The 16,637-nt window shown below is 38.8% G+C and overlaps 1 protein-coding gene across 1 annotated transcript; it reads right to left on the bottom strand.

The window, feature by feature from the left end:
• Positions 1 to 13,828: 13,828 nt before the first annotated feature.
• Positions 13,829 to 14,887, bottom strand: LOC115970545. The gene is made up of 2 exons (XM_031090164.1): positions 14,561 to 14,887; positions 13,829 to 14,392 (listed from the first exon to the last, which is right to left on the bottom strand). The coding sequence occupies exons 1-2, from the start codon at positions 14,885 to 14,887 to the stop codon at positions 13,829 to 13,831; spliced, it is 891 nt and encodes a 296-aa protein (XP_030946024.1).
• Between the last annotated feature and the right edge of the window lie 1,750 nt (positions 14,888 to 16,637).

A 16,637-nucleotide genomic window follows, 5' to 3' on the forward strand; every position in this document is an offset into this window, starting at 1 on the left:
GTTGCGCCAAGTGGCTGTACTAAATTGCAGAAATTTTGTTATAATTTTTAAAAAATTGTTATAAATTTTTTTGTTCTTATCTTCTTCTAATGTAATTTTTAAATTGATAAAAATCTTAATTTAATTACAATCCAAACTCTTCATCTAATCCTTTTATTATTATAATTTATTACATTTCAAACTCTTTATCTAATCTTTTCTTTTATTTAAATTATATTACTATGTGTAAAAAAAAAATTAATAATAACAATCTTCATCTTTTTTTTTTTTTTGGTTCTTATCTTCTTCTCCTATAATTTCAAAATTGATAAAAATATTAATTTGATTACAATCCAAAATCTTCATCTAATCCTTTTATTATTATAATTTATTACAATTAAAACTCTTCATCTAATCCTTTTTTTTATTTAAATTATATTACTATGTGTAAAAAAATAAATAAATAAAAAACACAACACAGTATACGTAAAGAAACAAAAAACAGCAACAATCTTCATCTATTCCTTTTTTTTTATTTAAATTATATTATTTTGTGTTAAAAAAAAAAAAAAATGTATTCAACAGCAAAATCTTCCTCTTCAATCACATGACTTTTTTTTCAGATAATTATTGTAACATCTTACTAATTCTTATCAACTTTTCTTCCATTGGTTTATCACTTATTTGGATAAAGTTATGTTGATAACAACTTATTCTTCTTTGTGTGTTTTTAATTTTATTTTAGGTTTTTATTTCTACATTAATTGATAAATAAATCATGTTTCTTCTATGACTTTATCCTGTAGGGTCATGTTTTGAAGCCCAAACCCAATATGTAAAGGGATATAGGTCCAATGAACCCAGCACAAGAAATTTATAAAGAGTGGGTTGGAAACTAGGCCCTAATGAATTTGGACAATGGATAAAATTGATTTGAAAGATAATCAAACAAAAACCAGAGGGATTGACCTAGATAAATTCACTCTCGGCCCGGTCCGAGGAGGTAAGTTCTAGTATATATTGATTGAAAACAGTTATAAATACAATTTAGGTTGCTATAGAGCTTTCTTCTATCATTTCCCGATCTCCCATCCATGAAGGATCTCTTACATTATATAGTCCCTTTTGAACGATCTTGATTGTAACTTGAACCTTTTCTCCCTTAAACCCTAGACACTTTGTGTATGGGGAGGTGTCAATTCAGCTACATGACCCTCGACATGCGCGCGCGCGCACACACACACACACACACACACACACACACACACACACACACACATATATATATATATATATATCATTCAATAAATATAGAACTTTATTTAAAAAAAAATAATATGTTTATCATAATTAAGGGAAATCCTAATGGGTACTTCACTTGAGCATATGTGAAAAAAGCATATACATACTACAAATGGTAAAGGAGAAAGAAAAAGTTGCTAATCCCTTTTAATATGGTTAATTGGTTTGCCTCAATTAGTCGCCCAAACAACATACTGCTTACTCATACCACAACCGCAAATGACAATGCAGCATTGGCCATCAGTAATTGCTAATTTGAAAGTACAGATTTCTTTAATAGCTCTACCTTCGTTTCTTCTGGCTAATATGTCTTTACAAAAAATCAAACTACAAAAAATCATATTAAAATCACCAAATTAGAGTTTAAAATCATAATTAAATTTTTAAAAGAAATCTAGGCACAATTGCACAAAAATTCCATGTAACTAAGTCACACTCAGGAATATTGGACCTTTTTTCCTTTGTATAAATAGGGGGTCCCAATGGGATGAGGCGGCTAACAATTTTCTCTCCAAAACATTTATTGTAGGAACATAAAAGTTTTCCATTGTAGACTTTTCATGCTTAAAGAACATGACTTACCAACTAATCAAACTAGAGTTTTTAGTACCTACAGCAATTTCACAACATCAAGAACAAACCCCAGTGTATACAGTGTCAAATTCCATAGTCTCCTATTACATCAAATGAGTGTTTAATTTTTCTCGCAAAGTATTGAATAATAAAGCTTCTAGGCCATAGTCTCAACTACAACTCTCAATATGACACCTTTCCACAACGTATCATTATGAGATGCAGGAAAAATTTGGAGTGTACATGACGTTTAGTGTGGACTGGAAGAAATTTCATCCTATTCCAATTGGTTAGGTCAATAAGGGACCTATTCCAATTTAATGATCTTGGAATTTTGTATAAAAGTAATAATCAAGGAAACTTCCACCTAAAATAATTTGGACTTTTGGCAAGAGAGAAAATTGATGTCTAGACAAATCAAGCTAAGGCCGCCAAAATGGACCATATTCTTAATTTCTTGTCTCGATTTGTTTCATGTACAAGAATTATAGTCAATGCTTGGTGTATAAAAGTTGAACATCTTATCTAAAGCCCATCCTTTGAAAGCTTGAGAAAAAATTCATTTAAACCAACACAATATATAAATTATAAAGGAATCAAAAAAAAATTGTCAAAAATAATGAAAATTTAATATGTGCTTAATTTCTTATAAGGATGAACACAATAGCAATATCCTTTTAAAAAAATAAAGATAAAAAAAAAAATCTATGCTTATTTTGTACGTATAATAAAGTCCTATCACAAAGTTTTTTTAGATTCTTGCTGATTAGTGATTAGGAGTTATAAAGGAATAATCATCAAAAAATATATATATATATATATATATATATAAAAGCAAAGATCTCATGCGGGAGTGCATGAGGTCTTGCCAAGTAACGCTCTAATTTTGCATTTATCATTTTTTTACCTCTTTCATTAAGTTTTTTTTTTTTTTTTTTTTTTTTTTTTTTTTTTTTTACTGTTACTCAAAAGTTTACATTAACTTATTTTACTGTTATCTCATTAATCTCTCATTAATTGCCTAAGCTTACATCACACTTTTCTCTCTTTTTCATGTCTTTTAGCATACCCACCATTTTAATATTTTTAAAAAAGCAAAAAAATAATAATTAAAAACGAATAGTAATAACTAACCAGATAAGGCCTTAAAGAGAAATAGAGAGACACAAAAATGTTGTGGATTATTAAATAAAACGCATTATTTCACTACATATTACCAAAATAAAAGACCTAAGACTGACAAAACATTTGAAAGAGAGAGAAGAGAAATCTAAGGGGCCGTTGCCTCCGTCATATTGGCCTCCCACCACCATTAAGACGCCGAATCCCTTATGGTTTTTTTTTTTTTTTTTTTTTTTTTTTTTTTTTAGGGGATTTAATCTAATATAGGTTTGGGTCATTTGGTTGGATAGTTTTTGTTTTGGGTATATAAGTAGAGAGAATACTTGGTACACAATGTAAAGCCATATTCTACCATGGTTTTAAATCATCTATAAGACACATGCATAATATTTGCCTACACTATGTTTTAATGTCGCACTATCGATGAGTGGAAGACAATGAGAGAGTTGGACATACTTTTATTTCATAGTATTAAATATGTGAATACAACACAAATTAGTTGATTTTCATGGTCCCATTACTCTTTTGTATTTATTTTTGGTTTCATGATTTAAAAAAAAATAATAATAATAATCTTACCTTGAAAAGGCTATAAATATGCAGTGAAACTACTAAATTAATTTTTAATATCTCAAAATGTATATGTTTTTTTATTCTAATTTAGTTTACTTTTTTTATAATATATGTACAACGCTATCCAAAACCGTCTTATATAAAATATTACAAAATTATCTGTACATCGCACGGGCAACTTACTAGTTATCTACAATAGTTTTAACCTTAACAACCAAAGATTTTAGTAGTGCCTATCTTGCTCAATTGTTCATGTAAAATTTGATTTTGGGTCCATTTCTTCATTTGAAGCTCCTATATTGCTTAATTTGTCCATTTTTCATTCTTTTTGGGCCCCTCATATGCACAAAACTCGTAATCCATGCTTCATCACAACGTTTTCTTTTGCCATCAGTGTAGCTAGTTTCCAGCCATAGTAGCTAGTCCCTTATATACATACATATAATTTTTTTTCAACCTAAAGTAATTTCTAATAACTTAGGTTGTGTTTGTTTCGGGTGTAAATGAAATTGGGAAAATATTTTACACCCAGATGCGTGTTTGGGTGCACATGTAAAATAAAGTCAAACTAAAAATAATAAACTTTGACCGTAAAATAAGCCCATTGACCCAAAAAAATCATTTACACATCTCATTTACCTTCAAATGCTTTTCTAGACTTAGACCCCCGAAGAGAGAGAGAGAGAGAGAGAGAGAGAGAGAGAGAGAGAGAGAGAGAGAGAGAGAGAGAGAGAGAGAGAGAGAGAGAGTTAGAAGAGAGGGTGGGCTAGAAGAGAAGCCAAGCCATCAGACCACCGCCCAGATGGCGCCACCCCAACCCCAGATCATACCGTCGAGATCGTACCACCGAGTTGATTTCGTTCAGCTCTGATATGAGCTCATCCACTCACTCTTAGTCTCACACTCAAATCAAAAATCATGAAGACGAGGGTAAGCATGATCACACCGCCCAAATCACACTACCCAGATGGCGCTGCCTCAACCTATTCCCCAGCCACATCGTCACTACCCTAAATGTTTTTTTTTTTTTGGTAAAATAACATTTGTTCTTGGGTTTTGGAGGAGCTGTGGTTGGGGTGGTTCGTGGGTTTCATTGGTGGTAGGTTAATAGTGGCCGATTGGAGGTGGTTTGCGGGTTTCAATGGTGATGGGTTGCGGGTTGTGGGTTTTGATAGATGAGTTTTGATATTGATTTTGATTTTTAGGTTAATTGGTTATGTGGTGGTTGATGGTGGCTGTTGGTGCCTGGGTTTGTAATGGCCAGTGGTTGTTGGCTTTATGGTGGTGACTATGGTGGTTGGGTTTTTTGAAAATAGGTTTTTACATGTAATACCAAACACTAAAAATACTTTTCCGGTAAATTTTCCAAAACACAAACAAATAACTAAAAATATTTTCCTTTTCGTAAAATATTTTTCAACTAAAAATATTTTCCTTTTCATAAAATATTTTCAACTGAAAATATTTTACACTCAGAAAACATTTTACATCTTGCCAAACACGACCTTAACAACTAAACTTATTATGAAATTATTGTAAAATATTGTAAAGGTAACATCATATACTATATAATAAAAGTTGAGCTTAGAAGTCGTGGTTGCGCCAGTGGTTGTACTAAATTGCAGAAATTTTGTTAGAATTTTTAAAAAATTGTTATAAATTTTTTTGTTCTTATCTTCTTATAATATAATTTTTAAATTGATAAAAATCTTAATTTAATTACAATCCAAACTCTTCATCTAATCCTTTTATTATTATAATTTATTACAATTCAAACTCTTTACCTAATCTTTTTTTTTAATTATATTACTATGTGTATAAATAAAATAAAAAATAAAATAAAAACAGCATAGTACATGTAAAAAACCAAAAAAAAAAAAATAACAATCTTCATCTATTCCTTTTTTTTTTTTTTTTTTGTTCTTATCTTCTTCTCCTATAATTTCAAAATTGATAAAAATATTAATTTGATTACAATCCAAAATCGTCATCTAATCCTTTTATTATTATAATTTATTACAATTCAAACACTTCATCTAATCCTTTTTTTTAAATTTAAATTATATTACTATGTGTAAAAAAAACACAACATAGTATATGTAAAGAAACAAAAAATAGCAACAATCTTCATCTATTCCTTTTTTTTTTTAATTTAAATTATATTATTTCGTGTTAAAAAAAATAAAAAAAAATAAAAAAAAAACAATAAAAAAAAAACGTATTCAACAGCAAAATCTTCCTCTTCACTCACATGACTTTTTTTTTAAGATAATTATTGTAACATCTTATTAATTCTCATCAACTTTTCTTCCATTGGTTTATCACTTATTTGGATAGAGTTATGTTGATAACAACTTATTCTTCTTTGTGTGTTTTTAATTTTATTTTAGGTTTTAATTTCTACATTAATTGATAAATAAATCATGTTTCTTCTATGACTTTATCCTGCAGGGTCACGTTTTGAAGCCCAAACCCAATATGTAAAGGGATATAGATCCAATAAGCCCAGCACAATAAATTTATAGAGAGTGTGTTGGAAACTAGGCCCTAATGAATTTGGACAATGGATAAAATTGATTTGAAAGATAATCAAACAAAAACCAGAGGGATTGACCTAGATAAATTCACTCTCAGCCTGGTCCGAGGAGGTAAGTTCTGGTATATATTGATTGGAAACAGTTATAAATACAATTTAGATTGCTACAGAGCTTTCTTCTATCATTTCCCGATCTCCCATCCATTAAGGATCTCTTACATTATATAGTCCCTTTTAAATGATCTTGATCCTACACTTATTGGTCATTTGAGCTGCTACTTGAGTGCCTGTCCCATCAGACACCCTCTCTAACCTTCTGTGAGTTGTGGTAGCCAATGCAACACTATTCAGGGGTCTTTTCCACATAAATACAGCCAGAAAGTTAGCTGCAAGGCATTCAATGCGGTGGCAGCAGCTTTTCCTTAGATATTTCTTAGTTTCCATTCTTCCAGTAAGTTCATGATGCACATCCTTCTCAAAGGAATTTCCTAGAAGGTCCCTTTGAGTGATAGAATATACGTTTGATCTGTGCTTTGTTTATCCGAGGAGACACTTCTCCTCGTATCCCTTTTCCTAACCTTCCACTTGCATGTTACTTATGGAAATTTGAACTTAACACCCTCACTATTGTTCATTCGTCCTCGAACCAATCTGCATCCTCGGATAAAGCCCAAGGCTTAATATACAATTTTGGGCCCTTACCTCTACAATAGCCCTTCAAAACTCTGGTTTTTCCCTCCTATCTGAGGAGAAAAAGTGGGGTTTTGATTTTTTAGAGTTAAAACCATTCATTTCTTTGGTTCACATGTGCGAGATTACCGTTTTACGCGTCCCATAATTGCTACTAACGCTTCGGAACCCGCATTTCACTTAGAGACTTCACCCCTTTCACTATAGTTCAACGAAATGGGTAGGTTTAAGCATCTTGTAGACTTTCCTGCCAGTATGGAGGGTTTTAGAACTATGTATCACATTCCGCAGGGAGTAGCCCTACGGTATTGTGCTCCTGAACAAATAGTCACAGATAGAAAGGAAGGGGACGTTGTCATTACTATGATTGCTTTCATAAAAGGAGGAATGACACTTTCTATGGGTAGGGTGACCCGAGACTACCTGATTAACCACAGGTTGACTCCCCATCAATGCGCCCCTAACCTATTTAGGGTCTTGGGTAGCGTAGACGCTCTCAACAAGCTGATGGGCTTGTGACTCACATGGCATGACGCTGTTCATATGTATGAGTGCCATGAGCTTTCCGATGTAGGATATTACCGCAAGTCCCGGTTCAACGTTGTCAGACTGATATCGTGTCTTCCCAAGTCCAACAAAGGCATGAAGGATGACTACCTGATCGCCTCAGGGGAATGACATGACAGTCTTCATTTCCCAACTCAGGAAGGAGATCCAGGTGGGGTACCCTAGGTTTAGGTCCCTTAGCATGGGATTTAGATCCTTTAAGCTAAACATCTTTTCTTTCTAATACTTTTCGTTAATCTGACCCTGGTTTACTCCTCGGATGTTTTTGCAGATAAGGAGCATGTTGCTCCTAGAGTTAGTTTTGTCAACGTCCCGGCTCTAAACAAGGTGCTATGATCCGAGATTTTTGTGAGTGAAAACGAGCAACTGTGAGCCGTCCACCTAGTATTGGATTTCGAGCCCTTGTCAAACGCATTCCAGGATGCAGGCCAAGCAATAAGGGCGAGTGATCCTAGAATTCGCCAGATAGATGTCTCACGGCCTGGTTTCTTGGCCCAAAGAGACCTTCCACCAGTTGAACTACCACCCCAGCTTCCGCCCAGAGAATTAGCCACTCCGAAGGAGGAAACTGCTTCTTTACGCATCTCCCTTGAGGCCGAGATCGACTAGTTCCATTTTGAAGAAGAAGGGGTGCTAAAGAGGCCTATGGAGCTCTCGGATTCTGAAGACGAATTAGACAGACTTTTCGCGGCCCACTCTCCCAAACTTATGGTTGCTCGAATTGACACCAGCTTCGAGGAAGAAGAGATAGCCATAAACCAGAGGAGGAGCCTCAAAGACTTAGTGTCAGGGAGGAAGGGGTCATCATCTAAGGATGCCCCGAAGATCCAACTTCCTCCTAACCCTCCCCTTTCCCCTCTCCCTTCTCCTTTCGGCTTGCTCCCCTACCCAAATTTGCAGAAGAAGAAGAGAAAGGGGAAAGAGATCGAGGAAGGGGAGTTTGCCCCACTGAAGGACCCAAAACAACAAAAAATGAACAAATATAGACAAAGGGAGGCTTCGATGGAGAGCAAGGAAGACTCCCTGGGGCCGAGGTGCGCTGACCACAGCGACGCTTCAATTCGAAGCTTCTAGGGAGGGCATTCAGGTCACATTGCTGAAGCCCTAGAGCAACCTCTTTTCCTTCCCAGAGATATGGACACTCTCAGGCACTTCAAGCAGCCTGACCTCTTCCTGTCCCTTAAGAAGGACCTTGCCATCGTAAGTAACTTAACAAATCTTTGAATTAGATGCTGAGTTAGGCTTTCACTATTGGGATTCCTTCTTAACTTTTGTGCAGGTTACTCAAAAAAAATTTGTGGCTAGGGAGTGGTTCAAGGATGCCCGTAATCAAGTTAGGGTGGAGGCCTACTCCCGTGCTGAGGTTAAAAAGGCCCTGGGGGCCCTTAAGTAAGAGCACGCGAAATTCTCTGACAAGCTGGTTGAAGCAAATAGAGCCTGTGCAAGTGCTAAGGTGGGTTTAAAAACCGTTGATAAACAAGCTGAGGACCGGCGTCAAAAACTTCACATTACAAAAATAGAGTTGGCCACTCAAAAACAGCTGGTCTTGGAGCTTAAGGCCAAGCTGCAGAAGGCCAGGGAGGAAGCTCGGATGGCCAGGGAGGCTTCTAGGGCTGCGGAGGTGGCAGCCTTTGAGCGTGGCATACTGGAGACAGAGAAGCGGCTGGCAAAGGAGGTAGCAAGGGTCTGCAAGGAGTACTGCGCTGAGGTTTGGGCGGAATCGCTAAACCGGGTTGGAGTCCCTACTGACTCCGAGCTGAGGAGAGCCGAGAATATCTACATCTCAGAGGACATTCGGGAGGTTCCAAAAATGCTTCCTCCTCCTGTTGCTGGCCCTCTCCCTCCCCTTGAGTAACTTTCCACCATCCAAGCCCTTCCTCCTAATGCTAAAGTCTCAACGGGGGATGGCAAAGGCAAGGAAGTCCAGCCACTAGCCAAGGCCAACTAGCTTGAGGACGATCTCACAATCAAGGATATGGTCTCCAAGGCTAAGGATGCGGAGTCCAAGTCCAAGGTCGGTGATACCCAATCCAAGGTTGCTGATCCCAAAAAGAACCTCCCACAAGCAAAGGCCTAGTTATAGGGATTTCTATTCTTATCTTTCTACATGTATTTTTCTTTTGTTGTGGTGTTTTTAACCACTGTTTGTAATATAACCTCTTTTTAATCAATGAAGAAGCTTTACCTTTTACCTTTAGTTTCATGAATTTTCCCTTGTAACTTTTATTCCTTTGTTAGCATTAATTAAGATTGTTGACAATAGCGGATGGTTATTACTCATACTTCAACAAAAGCTAAAAGTATTGTACTATTGCTAATTCAAATGAATTGAACAAGAGCCAGCAATAAAGAGAATTATCACATACTCCTATTAGAGATAGACAACATTCACCATGTTCAACACTTAGGTAAATATCCAAGAACATTTAAATTACCTAAGGCCAGTGATCCGAGAGGTTGAGTGTAACTTGAGATGCGCTTTGACACTTAGGAAAAAGCCAATAGATGTCACAGTGTTAATTTTCCTCAAGTATGTGATCCGAGGGACCAGCCATGACTAGGGTTTTGTTTAAACACTTAGAAAGATGTCATAGAATGTTTAATTTCCCCAAAACATGTGGTCTGAGGAGCCAAGCATGACTGAGTTCTGTTTAATCACTTAGAAAGATGTCATAGAGTGTTAATTTTTCCAAAGTATGTGGTCCGAGGAGCCAAGCATGACTGAGGTTCTGTTTAAACACTTAGAAAGATGTCATAGAGTGTTTAATTTCCCCAAAGCATGTGGTCCGAGGAGACAGGCATGATTAAGGTTCTGTTTAAACACTTAGAAAGATGTCATAGAGTGTTTAATTTCCCCAAAGCGTGTGGTTCGAGGAGCCAGGCATAACTAAGGTTCTGTTTAAACACTTAGAAAGATGTCATAGAGTGTTTAATTTCCCCAAAACATGTGGTCCGACAAGCCAAGCATGACTAAGATTTTGTTTAAACACTTAGAAAGATAATAATGGGAAGTATGACGTATTTACACAACAAATGAAAGTATGACAAAGGAAACTTTCATTAATAATAATACCTTTTCAGGTTGTTTACATTCCAAGGGCGTGGTATTACACGTTCGTCTAGGTTTTCAAGGAAATATGCCCCTATACCAGCCACTGAGATGATACGATATGGCCCTTCCCAGTTGGGCCCTAGTTTTCCCCACGTAGGGTTCTTTGCAGTACCTAGAACCTTTCTCAACACCAACTCACCAGGTGCTAATGGTCTTAGTTTCACATTTGCATCATAACCTCGCTTGAGCTTGTGTTGGTAATATGCCAATTGGATCATTGCACTTTCTTTCCTTTCTTCAATAAAATCTAAGTTTTTTTTCTAGCAATCCATTGTTATCGCTCGGATTGAAAGAACTTGCCCTCAATGTTGGAAAGCCAGTCTCTAAAGGAATAACCGCTTCCGCTCCATAAGTCATTGAAAAGGGGGTCTCCCCTGTTGATATGCGAGGTGTGGTTCATTACGTCCAGAGGACATGCAACAGCTCTTCCACCCATTTTCCCTTCTCATCATCCAACCTCTTCTTGAGTCCACTCACTATGACCTTGTTAACAGTCTCGGCTTGTCCATTTCCTTGAGGATAAGCTGGGGTAGAATATCTATTAGTAATTCCCAGGTCACAACAGTATTTCCTGAAAGATTTGCTGTCAAACTGAAGGCCATTATCCGAGATGAGGGTATAAGAGACCCCGAACCGGGTGACAATATTTTTCCAAACGAATTTCTTGGCATCCACGTCCCTGATATTTGCCAAGGGCTCGACTTCAACCCATTTAGTGAAATAATCTGTGCCGACCAGCAAATATCTCTTGTTCCCCACCGCCTTAGGGAAAGGGCCAACAATGTCCAAGCCCCATTGAGCAAATGGCCAAGGGCTAGACAGGGGGTTAAGGACTCCTCCCGATTGGTGGATGTTTGGCCACCAGTAGCCTTAAGTGATGGCTCGATGAGATAAAGATTTGCCTCTAGTGTGGCTTCCACAAATCCTTTCACGTAACTCCTCAAAGAGTAATTTTGATGCCTCAGGATGTATGCAGAGCAAGTATGGCCCAGAATATGAGTGTTTGTACAATTTTTGGTCCTCGGATAGCCAGAACCGAGGAGTTTTCCTTCATACTTTATCAGCTTCTAATTTCTCCTTGGGCAGGATATCTTCCTTCAAGAATAGTACTATAGGGTCCATCCAACTATGCCCTACCTTAACTTGATGAATGTGTACCATCTTCGTTTTCCCTTTTATGGGTTTGCATAAGTCTTCTACCAGGATAACCCGAGGTAATCTCTACACCAAGGAGGTTGCAAGTGTTGCTAGGGAATCGGCATGTGTGTTTCCACTTCTAGGGATATGCAATAGACTAAAAGATTCAAACCCTACTTGCAAATGCCTAACTTGAACTAGGTACCCTTGCATTCTCTCGTCTCTCGCTTCTAACTCCCCCTTCACTTGGCCAACAACCAATCTTGAGTCCAAGAACATCTCCACTGCCTTTCCACCCATTCTTTGGACCATGGCCATTCCCATCAGTAGAGCTTCATACTCAGCCTCGTTGTTTGTGGCCGAGAATCCCAATCTTAATGATTTTTCTATGGTGATTTTCTCGAGTGAGACCAAAACTAGCCCCACTCCGGACCCCTTTTGATTCGCTACGCCATCAATATATACCTTCCAGACTAAAGGTTCTTATAGGGAGATTGTGTCAACCGATTTCCATCCATGTGTTATGTTTCTACCTCTTTCTCATACAGGGATTCAGCGAACTCGGCCACCAAATCTGCGAGGACCTGGCCCTTAACAGAGGTACGAGGCATGTACTTGATGTCAAAAGCCCCCAGGATTGTACCCCACTTGGCAATTCTCCTTGTGTAATCAACACTTCGGAGTAGAGCCCTGAGCAAAAGCTGAGTTAGGACAACAACGGTGTGTGCCTGAAAGTAATGGGAGAGTTTACATGTAGCATGTACTATCGCCAAAATGGTCTTCTCCAGTGGTAAGTAATGGATCTCGACCTTGTGCAGTGATTTGCTCATATAATAAACCGGCCTTTGTATGCCACTATCAACTCGTATCAGCACCAGGCTCACAGCATGAGGGGCCACAGCTATATAAGCAAACAGGACCTCATCCATCTCAGGACTGGACATGATAGGTGGCTGAGAGAGATATTCCTTAAGCTGCTTGAAGGCCAAAGCACACTCCTCGGTCCACTCGAATTCCTTCCATTTATTCATCAACAAGAAGAAGGGTCTGCATCTATCCGCTGACCGAGAGATAAACCGGTTCAAGGCAACAGTCATTCTGGTTAGCTTCTGTACTTCCTTGGGATTCTGAGGTGGTTGTAAATCGTTAATTACCTTAATCTGGACAGGGTTAACTTCAATTCCCCAGTGAGTTACCATGCAACCCAAAAACTTGCCTGATCCCACTTCAAAAGAGCATTTAGAAGCATTAAGGCGCAATTTGTGTTTCCTAAGAATTTCAAAAATGCTCTCGAGGTCTCCCACATGCTCGGACACAACCTTACTTTTCACCACCATGTCATCTATGTAGACTTCGATATTCTTGCCCAATTGTGGCTCGAACATCCTAGTCATTATCTTTTGATAAGTAGATCCCGCGTTCTTTAGACTAAATGGCATCACCTTGTAGTGGTAGTTTCTAGTAGGGGTGACAAAAACTGTCTTTTCTTGATTGTTCAGGGCCAGTGGAATCTAGTGGTATCCTTGGAAAGCATCTAAGAAACTCATCTAAGGATGGCCTACTGTCGCATCTACCAATTGGTCTATTCGAGGCAAGGGGAAGGGGTCTTTTGGATAGACTTTGTTCAAGTTCGTAAAGTCTACACACACCTGCCATTTCCCACTTTTCTTTTTTACTACCATGGTGTTGGCCAGCCATTCAGGGTAGAAAACCTCCTTGATAGCCCCCGCTTGCTTAAGCTTCGTCACCTCGTCTATGATAACATCAAAATGATCTCTGGATGAGCACTGAAGTGGTTGCCTCTTTGGGGTGACAGATGGATTAACATTTAAATAATGGCAGATAAAGCTCGAATCTACCCATGGGGCTTCGTAAGTGTTCCATGCGAACACATCAACATTTCTCTTCAGAAACTCTATTAGCTCTTCCTTCTCTTGAGGAGGTAGCTAAGCTCTAATCTGAAAGAACTTCTCTGGATCACTACCAACAACAACTGTCTCTTAGTCTTCACACTTCGCCTCCTCGGCTAATCTATTGGTAGGCAACTTTAGAGCCTTTAATTGCTATAAGCCCCTTTCAGCAGAGGCCAAGTATTCAGCTTTGGGCTGATGTAGGATAGCGGCCACTAGTCATTGCCTAGCCAGGGATTGGCTTTCAACAATCTCTTCAATCTGGCCTCCCGCCAGGTATTTCACCTTCTGGTGCAGAGTAGAAGAGATGGCTCCCAGGGCATGAAGCTAGGGCCTGGCCACAATGGCCGTGTAGGGAGAATATGCGTCCACCACGATGAAGTCCTCCTCCACCACTTCTAAACTAGCCTGCACCGGCAATCTAATCTGGCCTCTCGTAATGACAACCTTCCCATCAAAACTCACCAAAGGGGAATCATAGGCTGTTAAGTCCTCGGGTCTCAAGTTCAGCCCCTTGCACAAGTCGGGGTACATGATTTCAGCACCACTGCCTTGGTCCACTATCACTCTCTTCACATCATACCCTCTAATCCTTAGCGTGATCACTAAAGCATCATCATGGGGCTGTATGGTTCCAACCTTATCTTCATATGAAAAGCTTAACACCAGTTGCATACTCATTTTAGCCCTTTTTGGCTTGGAATTTGAGTCCTCGGGAGATAGCCGAGCGACAAACATTATTCTTGAGGGACAAGAGCCGGTCCTCCCTGAAACTACAAAGATGACATTTATCATGCCTAAAGGAGGTCTTGAAGAAGCATCTCTCCGAGAATCCGAACCTGTCTGGCTCCCCTGGCAACTGGAATGATGCAAAAGCTGCTTCAGCTTTCCCTTTTGGACCAAATGGTCCAAATGGTCTCACAAATTCCTATAGTCTTCTGTAGTATGTCCCTGGTCCTGGTGATATTGGCAATAAAGGCTCTGATTGCGCCTCAGGGGGTTTCCTACCATCTTATTTGGCCATTTGAAGAATGGCTCATTCTTAATCTTCTCCAGAACCTGATGCACCGATTCCCGGAACACTGCGTTAACCGCCTGGGCATTGGCAAACCCTGACTGCCTAGTAAAGTCCCTCCGAGGTCGATTGTTGTTGTATCGGTCCGACTTGAAATCCCTCCTCTCCTGAGGGATAACCTTAGTTTTTCCTTTCCCCTGTTGCTGGTTTTCCTCAACCTTCTTGTACTTATCAATCTGGTCCATGAGTTGGCGCACACTGGTGACAGGCTTGCTAGTTAAAGACTTCCTTAAACCGTGCTCGGTTGAGAGGTCGACCTTGAAAGTGCTGATGGCCACATCATCAAAGTCACCATCTATCTCATTGAACATTTCCTAATATCTGTCCGAATATGTCTTCATAGTCTCCCCTTCTCGCATGGATAAGGACAATAGGGAATCTATAGGCTGAGGGACCCTGGTACACGTAATAAAACGAGAGCCAAATGCCCAGGTGAGCTCCTTGAAGGAATCTATGGAATTTGCCCTTAAGCCGTCGAACCATCTCATCGCCACGGGTCTCAGATTGGATGGGAACACCTTGCACATCAAGGCTTCGTCTTTGGAATGGACAACCATTCTTTGATTGAAATGGCTCACATGCTCCACAGGGTCCGTTCGACCATTGTAGATGGTGAATGTTGGCTGATGGAACTGCCGAGGAAGTATTGCCCCTTCAATCTTGGAAATCTGGTTCAACGCTTTGCTCATAGCGTCATTTCCCAGGCCTCTGCGAGTCGGGCTCTTATGTCTACGTTCACGGTGATGTTCCTCTTCATATGAGAAAGACTCACTGGGAGGAGTCCTTGATCTACGTCGATAACTACCATCATTCTCACCATCAGAAGAGGAGTCAAATTGGAAGGGAGTTCGTCTTCATCGTGCATGGCGTAACTCATTCTTTAGATGGTCAATCTCCCTTTGCATGGCTCTGTTGTTCTGCTCTTGAGAGACGTGACTTCCGACTCGAGAGTGACTTCTACTAGTGTGTGTGGTGTGCACGCTACCTTCTCGATCTCGCCTACGTTCAAGGTTAAGAAAATCATCTTGTTGTTGGGAACCCATGGATTCTTGTTGATGGGTACCTGATCCTACCATAAATGACCATTGCACTCAACATTACACAAGTTCTTCCCACAGACGATACCAATTGTAGAGTCACGTTTTGAAGCCCAAACCCAGTATGTAAAGGGATATAGGTCCAATGAGTCCAGCACAATAAATTTATAGAGAATGGGTTAGAAAACTAGGCACTAATGAATTTGGACAACGGATAAAATTGATTTGAAAGATAATCAAACAAAAACCAAAGGGATTGACCTAGATAAATTCACCCTCGGCTCGGTTCGAAGAGGTAAGTTCTGGTATATATTGATTGGAAACAGTTATAAATACAATTTAGATTGCTACAGAGCTTTCTTCTATCATTTCCCAATCTCCCATCCATGAAGGATCTCTGACATTATATAGTCCCTTTTGAACGATCTAGATCCTACGCTTATTAGTCATTTGAGCTGCTACTTGAGTGTTTGTCCCATCAGACACCCTCTTTGGCATTCTGTGAGTTGTGGTAGCCAAGACAGCACTGTTCAGGGGTCTTCTCCACATAAATGCGGCTAGAAAGTTAGTTGCAGAGCATTCAATGCGGTGACAGCAGCTTTTCCTTAGATATTTCTTAGTTTCCATTCTTCCAGTACATTCACGATGCACGTCCTTCTCAAAGGAATTTCCTAGAAGGTCCCTATGAGTGATAGAATATATATTTGATTTGTGCTTCGTTTATCCGAGGAGACACTTCTCCTCGGACCCACTTTCCTAACCTTTCCACTTGCATGTTACTTATAGAAATTTGAACTTAACACCCTCACTATTGTTCATTTGTCCTCGGACCAATCTACATCCTTGGACAAAGCCTAAGGCCCAATATACAATTTTGGGTCCTTACCTCTACATATCCTATTTCCTTCTTTGTAAATAAATCATAAACTTACTCTATCCTATTTCCTTACAACCATCAATCACGTTTTCCTTTTTTCTTTATTTATTTATATTTTTTTTTATGTTACGTTCATATCAACATTTT

The sequence above is a fragment of the Quercus lobata genome, chromosome 12 (genome assembly GCF_001633185.2).
Source record: "Quercus lobata isolate SW786 chromosome 12, ValleyOak3.0 Primary Assembly, whole genome shotgun sequence".
Classification (NCBI taxonomy): Eukaryota; Viridiplantae; Streptophyta; class Magnoliopsida; order Fagales; family Fagaceae; genus Quercus; species Quercus lobata.

Bases quoted from the DNA above. Each gene is read 5' to 3' on its own strand.
- LOC115970545 (XM_031090164.1), bottom strand. From the start codon at position 14,887: ATGTTCAATGAGATAGATGGTGACTTTGATGATGTGGCCATCAGCACT. The intron at 14,393-14,560 runs GTTCTGGAGAAG...TTGGTCCAAAAG, and splicing joins TCCGGGAATCGGTGCATCAG to GGAAAGCTGAAGCAGCTTTT.